This window comes from Rhipicephalus microplus, chromosome 2, assembly GCF_043290135.1.
Source record: "Rhipicephalus microplus isolate Deutch F79 chromosome 2, USDA_Rmic, whole genome shotgun sequence".
NCBI classification, from domain to species: Eukaryota; Metazoa; Arthropoda; class Arachnida; order Ixodida; family Ixodidae; genus Rhipicephalus; species Rhipicephalus microplus.
In genome coordinates, this window is record NC_134701.1 from 157205869 (window position 1) to 157227248 (window position 21380).

A 21380-nucleotide genomic window follows, 5' to 3' on the forward strand; every position below is an offset into this window, starting at 1 on the left:
CTCACTGTCCGGAGCTGTAAACTCGGTTGCGAGCTGCACAGAGTCACAAATCCGCCGACATTTACAGGGCGCGAAACGCGCGCGTCGCCTTGCGTTTTCATTGAGGCCATCTCAAGATTGTTGCTTTTTTTTTTATCCGCTAAGCTATGTATCCAGGCGCTGCGGTCAGATTGGCTAACTCGACTGAACGGTGCCTATAGGGAGCTGGCAAAACGGCCGCGAACACATCATGAAGAGCCCAATATACTCCAATGCAGCGTTGACGCGTGCGCACACTGGGCACAGCGACGCTATACGGTAGCAAAACACGAGCACTCTATAGTCTGACGCCAGCGTCCGTCGGCGCGGCCCGACGGCAACATGCACGAAACGCGACATGCTGCATTTTGCGCCGATGCGTTACCCATGTAACACTGCATCTCCCTCTTTTCGTGATGGAGGGACGCCGGACGCGTTGAAACGCGCTTGCGTCAAAGCAACGCAGCGTGGCGCGTGCCTGCGAGTATATGGCAGCACCGGCGCCTGGCGGGGCAACGCCGGCGCGAACGAAATGAACGCCAATGATCACGCGCATCGCGTCGCGTCGGAATGTATTGGCGTCTCGACTATGGCACGTAGTCATGTTCTCACATGACACGCATCTCAAGATTATCACGTTTGCACCAGTCACATACCTTCGTCATTCATTGGCGTCACGTGATACCAAATTTGGCATATGTGAAGCTATAGCGAACAGTTCACGAGCGCATCATCAGTGTAACATATGTTGTTACATGACACGCATGTCGTGATTATCATGTTTGGATGTGTCATTTACGTATGTCATCCGTTCGCGTCGCGTAATAACGAGTTTCGTACATGTGAAACAGGCGCGAGCGCATCATGAGCGTAGCATATAGTCATGTTGTTACATGACACGCCTCGTGTTTATCATGTTTGCACCAGTATCATACCTTCGTCATCCATTCACGTCCCGTAATACCAAGTTTGGTATAAGAGAAGCTACAGAAACGGCCACCAGCTCTTCGTGAGCGTGGCATGTAGTCATGTTGTTAAAGGGCACGCATCTCATGATTCTCATGTTTGCACCAGTCACATACCTTCGTCATTCGTTTACGTACTGTAATACCAAATTTGGTATATGTGACGCTAGCGAAACGGCCGCGAGTACGTCATGAGCGTGGCATGTAGTCATGGTGTTACATGACACGTATGTCATGATTTTCTTGTTAGGGTCTGTCGCTTGCGTTCGCCATGTAATCATGCGATACCATACCAGTTTTGCAACATGTCATGTGAACGGAACCACTGCAAGAGCTGCAGGACCATCCGAGGAGGACCCCTTGGTACCCTTTGACCTTCCCCTGGTCTCCAAATATGGCCCCATCTCCCGCTGTGCACGAATCCTTGTCAGAGGACCTGCCCCTATACAGGTGACGTCCCGGCAACCCCAGGAACTGACAAGCCCCGCTGATGCCTTGCGTTAGCCCTTGCCATCGGCTGCAGCTGCTCCTTCGCTCTACGCACAGGGTTTTGCCCTCCTCCCTAGTGACCTGGCCTATGGAGCTCTGGCCGATCCTCCTCCTCCACTGCTGTACCCTTTCAACGGGACACGCCCGTTGAAATCATGACATTCATGACATACATGCCATCATTTTCATGTCAGGGCTAGTAAAATATGTTCTTCATACAGTCATGTTATGTCATACAAAGTTTGGTATCGATAGCATTATCGAAACGGCCAGGAGAGCTAAATGTCATAGGTGGTTAGATAGATAGATAGATAGATAGATAGATAGATAGATAGATAGATAGATAGATAGATAGATAGATAGATAGATAGATAGATAGATAGATAGATAGATAGATAGATAGATAGATAGATAGATAGATAGATAGATAGATAGATAGATAGATAGATAGATAGATAGATAGATAGATAGATAGATAGATAGATAGATAGATAGATAGATAGATAGATAGATAGATAGATAGATAGATACGCTCAAAGTCGCCAAACTTCGCTAAGAAATGCTTCGCATTTAAAAGTATCAACATAACACGTGCTGCAGGGAACTTTGATTGTAATCTGACGATGGTGTTCGCGCACGAGACCACAGGTATAGCGGATGCTGCGCAAGCACCTCTTGATATGTGGAGTTTAACGTCCCAAAACCACCATATGATTATGAGAGACGCCGTAGTGGAGGGCTCCGGAAATTTCGACCACCTGGGGTTCTTTAACGTGCACCCAAATCTGGGCACACGGGCCTACAACATTTCCGCCTCCATCGGAAATGCAGCCGCCGCAGCCGGGATTTGAACCCGCGACCAGCGGGTCAGCAGCCGAGTACCTTAGCCACTAGACCACCGCGGCGGGGCGCGCAAGCACCTCTTGCGGATGGCCTCACGTGAATACCTCCTATCATCTCCTACACTTCCGTGGAGAGCGGAGTTTGTCGTGTCAGTGGAAATGTCTACGCCGCCCCGCGAGGGTACGCGGGTTTCGCGCCTACTCGGTAATCCACGGTCCTCGCTTTTCCCCCGAGGGTTTGTCCCCCGTGTGAATGCCCCTTTAACGGCATCTTTTCTGCCTGGCCATCTCCGTGACAATATGTGGCGTCTGGGATGGCACGTGCTCAAAATGCAAGACAGACTGGAAAGGTGAGACATGGTCCTATCTTGCACGTGTTCTAATTGCCTACTACAAGTGTCATACCAGAATGTGCTACAGCTATGTCTAATGCAAGGGTATTTTTGAGAGCTATGAACGCTTGTTTCCGTTGCCAACAGAGCTAACCATTTTGTCACTTCTGGCCGTTGGTCGCGTAGTCGCTTCGTGCGACTTCTAATTGCTTCGGGGGCTTTTAGGGGCGAAGCTCCTTAAAGCGGCACCCATTCGTCCCTCGTAGTAGTCGTAGTCGTAGTGTGTAACCAGTCTTACGTTTTGACCTGCAAGGTGGTGCCGGTGGGAGATTTCTCCTATGCGTTGTTGAACAATGAAAAATTCGCAGCGTGCACGTTAATACAAGCCGAATTCTCCTGTCTCTCATTCCCCATTAGCAGCCATCGGCATGTACATTGAGCACTATGTGACAAGAAAGGGTTGCTACGTTATACTCGCTGGCTGTAACCTCCTTGGGTTTTAAAAAGGATTAGCGAGCGTTGGGCCGCAGTGCCATGAATACAGTGAACTAGTATATACCATGAACTCGAGGTGGTTAAAGGTGGGAAGTAGACACAAAGCGCAAACCGTAAGAAAGTGTGCGTGTGCCACCTCTCGTTTAGTCCTCCGAATGTCCGCTGGATGGCGGTGGTTCTATATGAGGAATATATGATAAAAAAGATGCGAGATGGTGGTACTTGGAGTGTTTAATAGGTGAACGAACGGACACACAGACAGTTGCATGGACGGACGCACGGATGGCTGCACGGATGGATGAACGCATGGACGGACGCAGGAGTGGATGCATGGACGAAAGCAGGGACGGACGCACTGATGTTCGTGTGGACGCACGAACAGACACACGCACGGACGGGCGGATGGACGCACGGGTGGCCAAACAGACGCACGCATGGATGGACGGAAGCAAGAACGAATGGACGGACGGATGCTTCACCCCACTCTCCATCATTCACCACGCGTGGATATGCTGCCATTTTTTATAATCGATGAAAGGAAATTGGGTAATGCAGATAGTCAAGTTATCTGTCGCCTTAATTTCCCTTTAACGCCAGCCGTATACGCTCTAAACACGCGCCTTGCCAGCGCGACAGCGTGACTATACACTTAATATACGATAAGCACAGCTATCGACAGCGCGACCGATAAGTTTGTTCTCAAGGTTTGTTTACCGCAACAATGCAAGCAACGAAGCTTCACCAAATACCTAGTTACATCCGATCTGTTCTTGTGTTTTGTCGTGACAACGTTGTCAATTCAGAGCGGCCGACATTGACATTCGATTGACACCTGCTGCTAAAGCTCTATCGAACCTCTGTGCTCCTTCAGAAGGCTTTTGGGCAATGTTGCTCGCACGGACGTAAGCGTTTGCTAATGATACGAATGATAGAGACGTAGAAAATTATTGACTGTTTCTACTTGCCACCAAGCATATTGTGCAGCATATAGCCGATTACCAGGCAAGGCGGTCGCCACCCCTCTCTCTCTCTTGAAGACCTGACCAGCGTAGCTCGGTCAAGACATATAGAGACCCGTGAAGCGCGCTTTGAACACGGTGAGAAACCACTGGCGATACGGGCTGAAGCTTCTGTGAACATGTCAGCCAAGTATTATGGCACTGCACGTGACAGGTAGTATGCAATTGTGTTTCAAACGCATCTAGAAACTACTCGTTTCTCTCTTGCCACACCCAGACCTTGATGTCACGCCCGTCGCTCTGGGGATGTCCCCCGACGGACTCCTTGCCGCCACAAACGGATTTCACAAGCACTGTCCGCCTGCGGCCGCTGTATGGAAAAAAATATCTCACACGCAACTCATATCGATATCGTCATTTCAAGTCTATAACCTGCGCGTAGAATAAATTTTAATCATAATCCCAAATCTGAACCATTGCAATAATAATCAGAATCGCAAATAAACCGTATGTTAACTCACATGCAGAGCGCCCCGCCTAAATTAAAAAAAAAACATCACAAATGTGCATGAAACGATGTGCTTTGGTAGTGCTGCTCTTGAATAGTGATGGTAATTTTTACGTATAAGTTTGCTCCGGGAGCTGCATTTAAGGACGCATAGGGGCGCGTGCACGCATGCACACACTACGGATCCATTGAAGGTGCTTACTTATTCCGTAAAATGAGAGAGCGAGGGAGTGAGTGAGAGAGTGAGTGAGTGAGCTAGTGCACGCACCTGTGTTTACAACTGTAGCTGCTGGAGCAAGAAGCTTAAATGATAAAAATCGACACTTTTTCGTGCGGTGCTTGTCGCTTTTGTTTTTTTACTAATACTTCCACTCAGTGCATGCTGCTCCGGGCAATTCTGCCTCTTCTATAGTCTTTTGAAAGCAAACGTAATTGCCAGCCTAGCCTTGATACGTGATCCGTAAGGCCTCTACATCCGAAGCTCTAGCGTATTGCGTATCGCGCAAGAAATTTCAAGCATATCGCTTTTTAGTGTCCAACGCCTCCTAGGCAAATACGTTTTCTAGGAGCCTCATTGATGTAGCTCCCAGCGTTCTTTTCATATTATAGTGCTTGGTAAATAATAAAGCACGTTATTTGCAACCAAATAATTCAGCTTTAGCGTCTCATTGGTGCAAGGTCATTGCTGAAAAAAAAACGAAGACAAAGAAAATGTTTTTTCAGATGGTTATATTGTTTTACGGTGAAATCTGTATACAGCTAGAAAAAACAAAACAAAAAAAGGAAACCCTTCGGCAGCGGTCTCACGAGCGGTCTCCATTGGCTGTGATATTAGTTACGTCGTTCGCAGCGTACCATCCAAGCAGACGCAACATTGGCTGCGTTGTGAGTGACGTCGTTCATCCCGTCGCAGCCGTGATGCATGGGTATGGCACGGACAACTCTAAAAGAGCGCTGACAGTGGAAACGAGAGAAAGCCTGCATTCGCTGGGCCGATGGTGCAGTTCGGGCAAAAAAAAAAAAAAAAATAGGCCCGGGAGGCCGAGTGCCGGCAGCAGCTGCGTACCGATGATCCGGCAGCCTTAAAAACCGCTCTAAATAGCGAATGGTAATGCAAGCGCTGGTGGCGGCTGAACCTGCAAACCACGCCTCCGAATTAGCTCGCGAAGAATGGTGGAAGGCTTCAGTGCCACGTCGGGCTGAACCCACTGCTAAACATTGGTGCCGCACGTTTGAGCTTTCGCTGGTTAATCATTTGTACGAAGTGCTTGGGCGGTGATTTTTTTTTTTTCATTACAGAGGTATGGACATGCAAACACCGGCATGAGCCAGCCAGGAAAACCTTCTTAACATGCATTTTTACTTTTTATCACGCCGTTTTCAACGAACGCGCCTCCTATACACACTCAGTTTTTTTTATTATTATTTGTTGAGAGCGCACAGACAAGCAATGCGGCCTTTCCGATGCAGCAAACTGTCGCACGATGCAAGAGTACAGTGAAAGATAAGCAGATGACTCAAAGCGATAACGATATACGTCCAGCATCACAACACAAGCCTTTCCTACCGGAGCTCATGGCAAACTGCTGCTGTGCTCCATCCTTGCGAAATACGACCATGTTTATCGTATATCGAAGACAAAGGGCACATGCCGTTGTATACGTTAACAACAGGTTCAACGTTCCCTTGTCCTTTCTGTCCTGCATATGTGTACATCTATGGAAACGTTCTCATACCGACCGGTTCAGGCGAACGTTTTGTAAAGGACATCACACTATCATTGATAGTACGCAATTGCATTGCAAATAAGATAGATATATTTGTTGGGTTTAACGTCCCAAAACCGCCACATGATAATGAGAGACGCCGTAGTGGAGTGCTCCGGAAATTTTGACCACCTGGGGTTATTTAACATGCACCATAATCTGAGCACACGGGCCTACGAATTTTCAGCCTCCACCGGAAATGCAGCCACTGCAGCCAGTTCGATCCCGCGACGTGCGGGTCAGCAGACGAGTACCTTAGCCACTAGACACCGCGGTGGGGCTGCATTTCAAATAAATTAATGAAACAATTTAAAATGTACCCACTTATCTAACAGAAGTAACACAGGTCAGTGTTAGTTATTTATTTAGTTAGTTAGCTTTCTTTTGCGCAATTGTTTTAGTTGAATTGTAATCAGCTCACTATTTGTTTACGCCCAGTCATTGCCACTCGTTAACCGCGTGATTTTAATTACTAAAAGTGTATTGTACTTAAATGGGATTGCGTCAGAGACGTAGGTAATGGAAGGTAATGGTAACGTAGGCCTTGAATGGGCGTTGCCACGTACTTACCCAAGAGAGATCCGAAGTAAAGGAGCAGGCTGAACACTCCACTTTGTGGCGGTGAGGCACCGGCTTCGCTGAAACAAACCATGCGCTGGTCTCACACACAGCGCGGAAAAACACACACGTGATCACATCACCGAAGAAATCATTGCTCAAGTTATCTGCCCTCTACAGCTCATCAGTTACAACTCGTTCGCGAAAGTAGCCGGGAACAACGAAGGTTGCTTCACTCAATACGTCAATGCGCGGCAAGAAAATATTGATTTGATATGTCGGGTTTAATGTCTCAAAACCACCATACAATTATGAGAAACGCCGTAGTGGAGGGCTCTGGAAATTTCTTTAACATGCACCCAAATCTGAGCACACGGGCCAACAGCACTTTCGACTTCATCAAAAATGCTGCCGCCGCCGCCTAGATTCGATCCCGCGACTTGCGGGTCAGTAGCCGAGTATACCTTAGCCCCTGGACCACAGCGGCGCGGGGCAAGAAAATATTCTTCTCATAGTATAATCAACCCGTTTGATACGTTCTCTGAGAAAGTCATCCGAGTATGGTGTCATCACCTTCGACCTCACCAACCACTAACACTATTACACATGAAGCAGACTTCAAAAGAGAACTCAATCGCACGAGACTTCAGTTTCTTTTTCTGTTTTTAAATGCGAAGCAATTCTTAGCAAACTTCGGCGACTTTGAGCGTGTCTGTCTGTCTGTCTGTCTATCTATCTATCTATCTATCTATCTATCTATCTATCTATCTATCTATCTATCTATCTATCTATCTATCTATCTATCTATCTATCTATCTATCTATCTATCTATCTATCTATCTATCTATCTATCTATCTATCTATCTATCTATCTATCCACCTATGACATTTAGCTCTCCTGGCCGTTTCAATAATGGTATCGATACCAAACTTGCTATGGCATGACATGACTGTATGAAGAACATATTTGACTACTCATAACATGAAAATCATGACATACGTGTCATGTAACACCATGACTACATGCCACGCTCATGACGCACTCGCGGCCGTTTCGCTAGCGTCACATATACCAAATTTGGTTTTACAGTACGTAAATGTATGATGAAAGTATATGACTGGTGCAAACACGATAATCATGAGATAGGTGTCATGTAACAACATGACTACATACCACGCTCATGATGAGCTGGTGGCCGTTTCGCTAGCTTCACTTATACCGAATTTGGTATTATGGGACGTGAATGGATTATGAAGGCATGATACTGGTGCAAACATGAGATGCGTGTCATGTAGCAACATGACTACATGCTACGCTCATGACGCGCTCGCGGCCGTTTCGTTAGCTTCACATGTACTAAACTCGGTGTTATGCAACGCCAACGGGCGACATAGGTAAATGACACATCTAAACATGATAATCACGGCATGCGTGTCATGTAACAACATGATTACATACCACACTTATGAAGCGCTCGCGGTCGTTTCGCTAGCTTCACATATGCCAACTCTGGTATTGCGTGACGCCACCGGATGACAAAGGTATGCGAGTGGTGCAAGCACGATAATCATGAGATGCGTGTGATGTGAAAACATGACCACATGCCACAGTAGGCTAGGCGCCAATACATTTCGACGTCACGCAGTGCGCGTGCTCACAGGCGTTCATTTCGTCGTGTCACGCCATGCGCCAGTTCTGCGATATACTCGCAGGCGCGTACCACGCTGCGTTGCTCTGACGCATGCGCGTTTCAACGCGTCCAGCGTCCTTCCGTCACGAAAAGAGGGAGACGCAGTGTTGTCTGGGTAACGCACCGGCGCGAAATGCAGCAGGTCGCATTTCGCGCTGGGATCTGCCATTTTTTTTATTCTTCTCGTCCTTTTTCTAATCATTGAGTGTAAATTTTTCTTGTTTTTTTTTCTAACCATTGAGTGTAAGTTTACACACACAAAAAAACAAGGCCCATTTATTGAGGAAAGATGGTCGGACACAAAGCTTTGTCCCATGCGAACCGGATCAACCAGCAAAACCAACGACCACACAACAAAGCCAAGAAAAAGTGAACGAACCGATGCGATGTATATTGCCAATCATGCCTCTTTCTTTTTGTGTTTTATTTTATATTACCGGCTCATTGCCCGTGTGAATTCTTCCTTACACCAGTCGTGCCAGTATGCCTGGGAGCATTCTGCATTGTCTGAAAATCACCAGCGCGCACTGATTACTGTAATTTTCAGTTTCCGTTTCCCAGCTACAAGTACGGTAAAATGAAGAGTTTCACTATGACCGACTGCTGCCTTCGTTAACGTCACGACCCCGTGAGAATATGTGATCCGACCACTTGTTTAGAATGGCCTTTTTTTTTTTTTACCGCCCCTAAATACCGACCCAAAGAAACACATATATGGACCCGTACTTTGACGACAGCCTTCACAAGCTTTCAACGTACAAAAAGATAAGCCACTGGAATCTTCTACTCGAAGCGTTCCCGGCACGATCATCATCTCTGTCGACAAATGAAAGGTAAAGATATCAAGCCACTTCACTTCCAAAGATAATTTCAACGGACCCGGCTCCTTTTCTCGGCCCCGGCTAAAGAACTTGCTATATATCAACTCTGAACGAGTACCAGTCACCATTAGCACGCCATGCGACATCATGCACATTAGCGTTGCACTACACCACAAACTGACACACTAAACTAAATGCACGTTGTGGGGCCAGTTGCGCAGTTGGTGACGCATAGTTTTTTTTTTTTCATTAAGAAATTTAACTAACGATAAGTTTCAAACTACAACACAGAAAGACTTTACAAGACGGACGATACACTCCAACTATAGATTTATTGAAACCTACACTCACTACCTTCGAAAGAATTGTTGTTTTGTGGGGTTTAACGTCCCAAAACGACCATATGATTATGAGAGACGCCGTAGCGGAGGGCTCCTCGAAAGAATTGAATACCCTGGATACATAAACATTAATGGCAGAAGATTAAATGGACACTGAAGGACAGACACCGCGGGGCCGGATCACGAGATTGCAGAAGAATAAGGACGGGGTGGATCACATTTGCCTTCAAATCATGAATGGTTATCTGCCACTAACCTTCAAGAGGAAAGTGTATAACAGCTGCATCTTGCCGGTACTTAACTACAGTGCAGAAACCTAAGGACTTGCTAAGAGGGTTTAGTTTAAATTGAGGCCGACGCAGTGAGCGATGAAAACAAAAATGATAGGTGTAACCTTAAGAGACAAGAAGAGAGCAGAGTGGATCAGGGAACAAACCAGGGTTAAGGATATTATAGTTGAAATCAAGAAGAAAAAATGGACATGGGCTGGGCATGTAGCACGTAGGAAGGACAACCACTGGTCATTAAGGGTAACTGACTGGATTCCCAGAGAAGCCAAACGCGCGAAGGGGAGACAGAAAGTTCAGTGGGCTGATGAGATTAAAAAGTTCGCAGGTATAACGAGGCAACGGAAAGCACAAGATAGGGTTGATTGGCGAATCATGGGAAAGACCTTTGCTCTGCAGTGGGTGCGGTCAGGCTGATGCTGATGAAAGTGAAACAATGAACCCGTTTGCATTAATAAATTATACTCTGACTAATTTAAGGTCATTCATTTGACCCCTATTGATTCATTATTTCAGGACAAAAATCAAAGCCAAGGTTTCACTTTTAAACTTAACGCTAAAATCTCCACGCGTGAGTCACGAATTTTAAAACGTATTTTTCATAATTTGGCAATGATTGATTGATTTGTGGGGTTTAACGTCCCAAAACCAGCATATGATTATGAGAGACGCCGTAGTGGAGGGCTCCGGAAATTTCGATTGCCTGGGGTTCTTTAACGTGCACCCAAATCTGAGCACACGGGCCTACAACATTTCCACCTCCATCGGAAATGCAGCCGCCGCAGCCGGGAATCGAACCCGCGACCTGCGGGTCAGCAGCCTAGTACCTTAGCCACTAGACCACAACGGCGGGGCGTACTTTGGCAACGTTGGCTCAAGAAAATCTACTAAAAATTCGTGTTTTAAGACTATGTTACCCACGGAGGAGAATGTACTATACATTTTGTATCGATTAGAAAGGCAGTCGGCCTTAGCAGCTGCCGTCAAAGTCTATCACGGCACGGCAAGAATTTCAAGGTGGTCACGCCTAATTTATTTTTGAGCGTTTTCTCGCTTATCAAGCGTCCTGTCGCAGAAAGCGTGGTGATTTTGTAATTACGAGAGACTTCTTACTAAAATTATAAACATTGTTTCTAATTCTTTTAAGTGTATACCTTTAATGAGAGCGAAACGTTTGTTGTTGCCTATTTAGCTATCTCAAATCTCCGATACAGGAAGACTGCATGAAGCGGTGCTGATACGCATATCACCTACGGGATTGGTAGCGAAAGGCTTCCGAGAGTGTGCGAGCTAATCTGATCGTATACTTCTAGCGAAAACCTTTATTTTCTCATGTCGTCGTTCTCAGTTTTTATCGTTTTTGTATTCATTTGAGCGGAAATGGGCGGGTATATGGGCGGCTAGAAACGCTAGTAGTGTTTAACCTTTCATAAACAAGCAGTAGCAGAACGCAAGAGACTAAAACACGCACCAAACACTCGCTTTGATAAACCTGTCCGAGATATGCGTGTTCCTCGTTTTATCAACATGCTGCCCCAGTGTTGTGTTTATATTGTTGTTACTTATTTCACTTATCCATAGCTTGCTGGCCTTGGGTCGTTTGGCCTAGCGTATAAAATCATAATAAATTAAAAAAAACTGACAGGGTTTCGTATTCATTTGCCTGTATTAGACGGCTCAAAAACGACAGCCATCTTGTTTTTGTCTTTTTCCTATGCCAATGTAAGGAATTTTCTACGCTCCGTTCTGAAATATTTCTATGCCTAATGTGGTTCTGCTAGTGTAGTTAGAAATTTGACAATTAACGTCCCTTAAACCTTCCTTACCTTCATTAGTAGTTGATTTTCATTAAGGTTACGAAAACAACAAAGAAATGAGCCGTCATTATTACACTTCGTTTATTCATAGTGATGGTCTCGTTCCGATTTGCAGATTTGACGCCTTCAAGTAGTATGCGAAAGCTCATTGGTCAGCTGTCCGCTCGTTAAAACGGTTGCAAGCTACATGACGCTAGCTGGCAAAACAAAGAGGGTACCAGACTTACCGTCACGGCTACGAGCAGCGAGCAGCGCGGACTAACGCTGTCATGGTTTCCATGCTTGTAAAACACCTCATACAGTGGACGTGAGGATCACCGTCATCGTATAGCTCAAATGATGTAGGGCATCAATCGGCGGCGTTATCCGAAGGTTGCAAGTTAGGTTCCAGAATGCGGCGAAGTATTTTTTCTTCCACTTTATTTTGTTCACTTGTGTACTATAATTACTACAATAAACTTTGCTTATGATGTGTGATGCCCGTGTACATAGATTTAAGAGCACGTTATAGATCCTCTGGTGGTCGAAATTTCCGAAGCACTCCATTACGTCTCTCGTAATCATATCGTGGTTTTGGGACGTTGAACCTCTGGCATTATTATTTCGTTGGCTTCATTCGCGGTTAGTTTTCATTGGGGGGAGGGGGGGGGGTATCAAAACAAAGAGCTCTTAAAATTCTCTTTAATTTATTTCGCGAAGTGTCACTAAGGCTGCCACAATCTGATTATCTCCTCATTAAGCTTCACCCTCCAAATCGGCGAAAATAAATAAAAAAGAAGCTCTACCAGCTATGGGGTACGCTAAGTCTTCCACGTGCCTTAGCTACGCCAGACGTGTCCAGTGATTGTTTTGTGCTTAGTGTGACGGTCTTGCAGGTTTCTAGTGACAGTGGCAGCCATGGACCACTGATGGTTATGTTCCAAGGACAGTTCACTACCTCATCTGTACCCCCAGAAAGCCGGGTACCAAAGGCACTAGCCATTGCGGAAGCCACGTCATTATTTTCAATTGGAATCTTTTTCTCCTTCGTACTCGACTATGCACACATTGAAATAATATTTTTCTTTTCCTCACGAATATACACACGGAGATGTTCTTCCCTGCAGAAGTACTCCACTGTCGTTCGTGTTCTGTGAGTTAAGATACGTATAAACCAGTGAAGACTGTTTCTTTCGATGTTTTACGACATGCGTCTTCAGAATGGTCCAGCCTTCGTGAGCGTATCATTGAGCAGATACAGAGAGTTCTTTTTGTATGTTTCTAAACTCGAAATGATCGCACTTACGCATAAAACTGAAGAGACAGCAAACATGCAGCCGCGGAAGTGTGTGCGTGTGTGATGCTTGAATCAAGGCCAAGCGTCTTAAGAACGTTTTGATTAATACAGACACGTGCGTATATATAAATGCGTCCTGCAGATCATCGGCGTTGCGAAACAGTCGTATAATTGCTAGACTGATCATTTTCTTTACTATATACAACGCACTTCACTGCATGCCGTCCAAAAAAAAATAATATTAACAAAGTACACCTAGAAGAGTGCGCGTTTTTTTTTTTTTTACAGTCTTTCCTTCTGATTAACCCAGATAAGCTTTATTACTTGACGGCCAGAATGTGCATTTAAACATATCACTGTTCTGTATGCTAAAGGATCTGTGTTACGTAAGTGTAAAAAATTATCGTATAGGACTGCATTAGCTATTAACGAAGATACGGGAGGGTCTTACACGTAAATACGCAAACGTCACTTGCTGCTCGCGAGTTCTGTTGTTACGCACCGATTTAATTCGACCAGTGCAACCACGCGGTTAACAGGTGCGGGATCATTCATCGGTATACTTGTAGTCCCATCGACATTTCACACTTCTGAAGCTTCATGATTCGTCACACCCTGTTCCATCTTGTCGGCCACGCTTAATCTCTCACGAATGAAAAAAAAAAGAGGGGGGGGGGGTCATAAGCGGTGCGATTCGTAACGAAAACCAGGCTCCGGAAAGACGTATAGCGCACTTTTCCGTTTTACCCTTGTGACGTCAACGGGGTGCCAGCTTTCACATAGCAACTGATTAGTCACTGCCCGCGGTCCGCCTTCACAATCAGCTCACAGGTTGCACAAACCAACGCAAATACCGGGCGAGGAGAGCGTGCTGCTATTCGCCTATAACTCACCTGATGTAGGGCGCGTAAACGGTCACCGCTCCCGTGAGAGCCGCCCAGATGTACGCCATCAGGGAGGCACCGATCAGGGTGACGGTCACCATCGCCGGCACCCAGCCGACACCGGCACAAATCATAGTCACATCCATGTCGACCGATGATGCCGACAGGGCGGGCCTGCCTCACTAAACGGTTGAACAAGCTGCCGCCACTGCTGGTGAAGCTGGTCGACAAGCGCCGTTCTCACCTGTGGCGCCCGCGTCCTGGACTCGGGCGACGTTAACGCCAGGTTCTTCGCTACGCTTCCGCAGGAAAATGAATCGAAGTGTAGTCGCGACGTTGATCGACGGTGCGCCGCTATCTCCGCGCCGAACGCGCGACAGGGAGAGCGCACAATCGAACGAGAGATACAGATACGCGCCACGAACCGGAAAGGTTCACCCATGTCCATGTGTCTATCAGAGTAGATTACGTGCAGCTCTCGTCCCGTTCGCCACGGCTTTGTCCTGTCAGCCTGTAGCTATCTTTCGTGGCTATGCTTCCTTGGACGAACTATAGGCATGAAAACTCGAAATGCAAGATGCGCACTGTTGTGACTATTCTTATTCTTGCATTGCTTTTTGTCTATCTCTAAGACATAGATAGGCGGCGAAAATTCAACGCGCTATATTTACGTTTTGCCTTAAGTACGCTGGATAATAAGCAGCGTGAAACGCGGGCGTAGTTTCAGTTGCGGTATAATTTGATTTTCATGCGACGAATACATGACTTCGATATCTTAGCGCCAAAAAACGGAAAAAAGAAAGAGACGTAAATAACATGAGCGCTAACTTCAAACCACGTTTATTTGGAAACACACATGACATTACATGAGATTAAATACACGACGTTAATTCTTCGAGTGCAGCGAGCTGCAGCACCACGTGTATTCAAGGAAGCCAATTGATGCACTCAGAAGAACGATCTGAAGATGGATAAGTAAATCACTCATCGGTGGACCTTTTAATACGCTGCTCTCGCAGTGACAGTAATCGATAGATTCTGGAGAAACGTGTTTTTTTTTTTTTTTTGCTCGAGTTCTGTTCTCGGTGAATCAAACGCAACAATCTAGCCTCATTGCTGTACGTACTCTTTCCGTCACTTATGAATGCTTGTGAGTTCGGCGGCCTCAGCGCTTATAGTTGTGGGGCAAAAAAGTGGGCGGCCACAACTATACCTTGTACTGCTTATAACGTTTGAGAACTGCTGGTCGCTGTACATTCTGTTAAGTATACAAAGCCTTCATTTGCGAACGGCTACCCGTTTGTGTTATCAACGACGCTATTGTAGCTTTGTGAACATCTGGACTGCAATGCGTAATGGCACTGTATAGAGTAATGTATCAGGGCAGCGTGGTAACGAATAAAAATGAGAAGATGAAGACGGGACATGCGCTGCACTCACAATTAAACCTTTTTAGGGGCGAAGCTCCTAAAGCCGTGGGTATGTCCCTCCTAGCTCGTAGTAAATGACCGCCTAGTTCGATGACTCACTCAGCAGGTGCGGACAGACAGACGGACGACTTACGCGCTTTACCGATAAACCCTCCGAAGCTTAGCGCCACTCATCATTATTCACTGCATTAATATGCTGTGATTTTTATTGAAGGAAACGTCCTTTATATTCTGCCGGCATCTTCAAGAAAAAAAAAAGAACTGTCATAGGGGTGTAAGGCAAACCGCGTCTACGTGATAACAGCCAAGTTTTTTTCTGCTGAGGGTTACAAATGCTTCGCTGACGCGTTTATCTTTTAATCTGGTGATGCGAAAGACTTCAATTATTCATCTTGATGTGCTGTTGTGATGTGAAAAAAACAACAACAGAGGTATCAACAAAAATGATAATTGCATGCTCACGGAAGACAATGATTGGCCAAATGATAGGCGGTGGCGTTAGAGGGGAGCAAGCAACGGCGCTTTTGTAGCCTGGTGTTCACGCAGCTCTCGTTCTGACGGACGTATAATTTGCCACACGATAAAGATATCATGTTACACACATCCTATAGGGTGTGTGTAACAAGCTATACATAGTTCGCAAGCTATATAAAATTCACACTGTCTTCCCAAAGGGAACCCTGATGGGATGCGAAGCAGCAGCGTTGCGAACTGGTGGCGTCACGGGTATAACAGCGTGCGGTGGCGTTGGAAGATTCGTTTGAAGCGGTGGCTGGAGTAGGTCTCGCGATGGCTGGCGCTTCAGGTTTATTGCGAGTGAACCGACGAGTCGGCGGTATAGCGAGCGGCGGTCGAGGCGGCAGCTGCGGGCGCTGTCGCGAGCGCGCATTGCGAAGGGAGCGCGACGTCAACGCGCAGCTGCGACGCGACTTACTTGGCACCGCTCCAACACCTGCGGCGAGGAGAGCGCGTTAGTACGCATGCATGTAGGGCTAGCGTTACACAGGCTAGTCCAAGAGCTGCTTCACATCTAATAACTCTCAAGGCACTCAATCACATGTTCACTTTTACACCCAAAATTTAGAGATGAACCAGATTTTCTTGACGATCAGCGCACAAATCCTTCCAAGTTTTTGAGGGGCAGAAAAAACCGTGTCAACCTGATATCCACTGGAACCGTTTTTCAAACCATGAGAAAAGCGATGCAAATATGGCAGTTGCACTCATCATAAGCTACAGCGAGATCCTTTTTCTTGACATGGCTTAATAATAAGCTTAAGGAAGAAAACATAATGCTATTCTTGATAATCTTACAATGTGCTGATTAGCTAGGAGCAGTGGATTCTTTGATCTTAGGTAGTATTTCTAACATACGTGCTGGGTGGTATTTCCAACAGCACAGTACAGGTACCTTGCTCCAGTATCGGCAGTACGGATACCCAGCATAAGAGGAGCAGGTGTCTCAGTAAAATAGGGAGAAATTAGGGGTCTCTCCTTAATACTGCCTGACGGCCCTTGCGTCAAATTTCTCATGGTCTATTCCCAACTTCGACTAATCCCTTTGGACTTACCAGGGTTCTAGTCAGCACGCACCGGTGAGTGCTTTGTGTCAGTGTCAGTTGTAAGCTTGGCACTCTCTGGTAAGCTTTCTTCGCGGCCCTCCTACAACTCCCCACCAGTGTCCGCGAGATAAAGCGGATAATGCTTCTCAATTATTCAATTGCACTTATCACAGCTGGGGGAGTCAGCCGTACCGATGCGATAACTGAATGAGTTGGCAAAGGCTACACCGACCCACAACCGATACAGTGTTGTAGCGTCATGTGTGAAGTTTTTGATGGCAGTTGTAGTTGGGAGTAATGCATCGAGGTTCTGTGGGCGTCAAGTGGAGTTCAGTGGAAGATTCCAATGCACAAGTGTGGCACTTTGCGCGATATGGTGAAGTTCTGTTGCAGTGTCAACCTTTGACAGGAGTATGAGCAGTGTGAGCACTCTGTCATGGGCTCATCAGGAAGCGTTGCCGGCGAAGTGGTTACCACTGATCACATAGTGATCCGGCAACCATTGAAAGATTATGTCATGTTCTTGGTTTGTGGTGCGATGACTGATTTCCTTGATCTGAGACACTAACTCATGGTAGTTCCCGCGTCGTACACTTTGCACACATTGAAGGGGGACCTTGGAGTCGCAAAATATAGCACACTTACCAGGGGATTCTCACATAACAAATTTAGTTGCGTCTAAAAGAGTGGCGAGCTCAGAGCCAGTAGGTGTCATGATGTGTGAGGTTTTGAACATGATGGTGATTGATCGAGATAGAACCACAAAGGCGCCCGTTGAACCTCCCAAGACTGGACCGCCCTATAGATATGAGTTCGGTTAGCAAACGATATGTCCATAAGGTCCAATGAGATCTGCTTGAGAGCTGCAGATGACAGGCTAGCCTTTTTGTATACCCCCCTCCCTTCAAGGTCCAGTAAAAGTTAGCTCATGGCTAGGTGCCTGCCACTCTTCAGTGCCAAGCTGGGGCCCGTAATATGCTAGTCAATGGTCAGTTACCAGCCACTGAGGGGCTATGATTGGCTTGGTGCTTACTGTAAGCCACGTATGGCCTATAGATAGGTCAAGCAATAATTAACCTTGATTGTTCGCGATGCCACATTTTTTGTAAAGTATATGTGATCAGACTAAAGCGCCTGATACAAGAGAAGGCAAGCCCCATCTTGCACACCAGTGCAAAGTCCGCAGACGCAAGTACAAAATACGAAAATGTTTATTTTGACCATTTATTAAAAAATATTGCACATCAAAAGATTGCAGAAATGCAACTAAGATTGAGCAGTTAACCACATTTCCAGTACATGGACTATTACTTTTATGGCACAAGAAATTTAAGATGGCTCAAGTCTATTTCACAATATTCACGGCACCGAAACTTCCACATTGATACATGCGAGCTCGCCGCTGGCTGCCTCTTTGCGTTTTGCAGTGTCGTCAGGCAGGGCTTTTAAAGGAACTCGCGTCGGAAAGGCTCGCACATAGTACCGTCCGGTGGTTCTTTCCATGAATCAAACAGAAAAGAAGAAGCAGCATTTTATTATGTCTCTTTATGCACGAAAGGTTCTTTATTTAGTGCAGCTAGTTCCATTACTAGCGATTAATTGTAGGCTTTAACTCAGACATCATCAGGATAATTTTACAAATGTCCCACTGCAGTGCATGTGTTCTCGTGCATTTACCTTAATATCTCGGTAAGTACGGCACTACAGTTGATAATATTGTCGTTTTAGACTTTGCACATTCCACTTTTACTGTCATATAGATTGTTATTTGACTTTAGTGTCCTTTCCAGTAGTCAATGTGTTCGAATCAGTACAAAGGCTAATAGATTGGTAATGTAGGTGCAGTCCACTTAGAAGGTTCGTGTGTCACATTGTCGTGGATGAGCGTTGGTAAGCCCCGCCCAATAAAACATTGAGCGTTTAAGCCTAAGTGAGCCCATATAAGCGAAAGTTTGCGAAATTAGGGTCAGAGTGAACCTGGCTGAGCAGGAGTTTGGAGGTTTGGAGAGTCAGAGTGAGCTCGGTTGAAGAAAATTTTTTGGAGAGTCTGAATCCATGTGAGTCCTAAGCGAGAAATGCATTCCTTGAGTGGGGCTGAGTGAGCTCCATTTATTCGGCAACCTGAGCTACTGCCCTTCATACACACATTGTCAGCCCTCATAACAAGAGTTACAGGCTTATGATGAAGGCTGGGTGGTTAACTGATTAAACTAGGCAAAATACAAACTAAATCGTAGTCATTCATCTGATCCTAAACAATCTCCAGTGGTCGCAAAAGCAGGATCGCTCAAATGTATACACCAGCATCCCCACTTTACTTGCTCAACAGCACCTACACATTGCATTTCAAGTCTGTGACAACTACTAGACAAAAGCATAATTTACTAGCATGCATCACTTAGTCTTCATTTGGAGAAGTTTCATGTACATAATATGTAAACTTAATTAATGGGTGTATGCATTAACACTACCACATAAAATTATTTGCTACCAGATTCAAACTATTGCATCATCCCACTCGGTACACGAATTCACAAATCAACTGAACAAGTAATCTATATGGTAATTATAATTATTCTAGTGTTAACTGAAGCCCAAACATATCTATAGCAGTGCTTACAGGCGTGGATAATAGCATACATGCCCTAAAAGGTTGGAGCTGCCAGGCTGAAAGTGTTATTGTGAGCCCAATTGCGTGAACTGACTTTGTGGTACCCGAGACAGAAAAGTATGTATGTATTTATTTATTTAAACCAAGGAACAGGAGCTATTTAGAAGAGAGTGGTTCCAGTCAGTACCAAGATGAACATATAAACAAAAGGAAGAAAGAATTACCATAAAATACAAAGAAAGCTTCTCCAGCTGAGGCCCCCTCCCTTTTTTCCAGAGATATGAAATAAGCGCCAAATAAATGACAACGACTGGTCCGGGACTGAGCAAGTGCCCCCTCCCAAATCTGGTTGGATTATACTTCACTGTAGGAGGGGCACTTTCTTGGCATCTTACGGTATATTTGCAAGTATAATCATAAACTCACATGGATCAGAATGAATGTACACTCAGCATTGAAAATTACCTATGAAACACAAGAAAAAGCTGAATATTCTTACCACTTTGGCAAGTAACCTTGAATTTAGATTTCAAGCTTGTTCTAAAACTTGCTGACATGTACTTTTAGACTTGGCAGCATAGAAACTTTTGACTATGACTGTATAATGGTTCATAAAGGAAAAAATCACACCTATTCACTTCATAGAAACTCTTCACACACATTGCAACTAATAGCATTCTTTACTTATGATATTTGTTATAATGTGTCTGCCAAAGTGTACTTGCACCACTGAAGAGGCCCTGTGGCACAAATTAAGCGTATAATCTTTATCTCTTTCTCTGAAACTATGGAATGCACCAATATCATTCGGCAAATGTCAACGTGAAAAACAACGCTGTTACAATTTTATTCTAAACCCCAGTGGTTTCATACTAGAGCAACACACAGCAGCTATTTTGTAATTGGACGTGAAGTTTATCACACGGAGCAACACAAACGGCCGGGTGTTGCAATCGGTTTGATGTGACAAGTGGCATGAAATATTCACATGGCCCCAGATAAGCTCCACTGTTGTGCGCTAAACATTATACTTTTACATATACAAAAGAATTTTTGCTTTTAGATATGAAATTTCTAAAACAATTGCAAAATGACACTAGGTACAGTGCACAATGGCCGCCACCATGACGCTAGTTTCTCGGCGTGTCTAGGCAAGGGGCGTGCGATGTTTAGAACCAGTCTTTGATGACTGTAGCAGAGTGAAATGCAGAAGGGAATGTACTGTATTACCGTCTGCTGGAGTAATAAAGTTTGAAAACTAATAATTTTCGTTGTGGTCATAGGACACTAAACTTGTGGAGCTCACTCGGACTCCCTCATGAAATACTTTTTGTGCTTCAAGCTCACTAAGACTCAGACTCGCCAAAATTTTTCTCAGTTGGACTCACGGACTCACACTCACCAAAACGTTACTCATCCGGACTTGCGGCTCGATCCGAGTCTGAGTGAGCCAGCTCGTGAGTTTATTAGCCTAGACTTTGCTTATTCAACAATGCACGGAGTCAGTGCTCTTTAACAGCAATATCTCATGTAATCGGTGCTCTTTTTGCACCATTTCGTATAGCTATAAGTGCTCGCAAACTATCAGTTCCTTTTTCTTGAAAAATACGGCAGCACAAGATATATTTATCGCCAACTTTTTTAGAAGAGTTGGGGGGAGGATGAGACGAATAAATATTGAAATGGTGTACGAACCACACTGCTTTCGAGTACATAAAAGTAGATGTG

General features: G+C 45.4%; 1 protein-coding gene across 2 annotated transcripts in view; it reads right to left on the minus strand.

The window, feature by feature from the left end:
- LOC119170655 (DNA damage-regulated autophagy modulator protein 1) overlaps positions 1-14476 on the minus strand; it is a 34177-nt gene extending 19701 nt beyond the window's left edge. The window contains exons 1-2 of one of the 2 annotated variants that reach the window (XM_075886952.1): positions 14059-14476; positions 6945-7012 (exon numbers count right to left, since the gene is read on the minus strand). In XM_075886952.1, the coding sequence (XP_075743067.1) occupies positions 6945-7012; positions 14059-14195 (205 nt within the window). In that variant the 5' untranslated portion in view covers positions 14196-14476. The remainder of the gene's footprint in view (positions 1-6944; positions 7013-14058) is intronic. The other variant, XM_037421879.2, reaches the window with a different exon arrangement.
- Positions 14477-21380: the final 6904 nt, after the last annotated feature.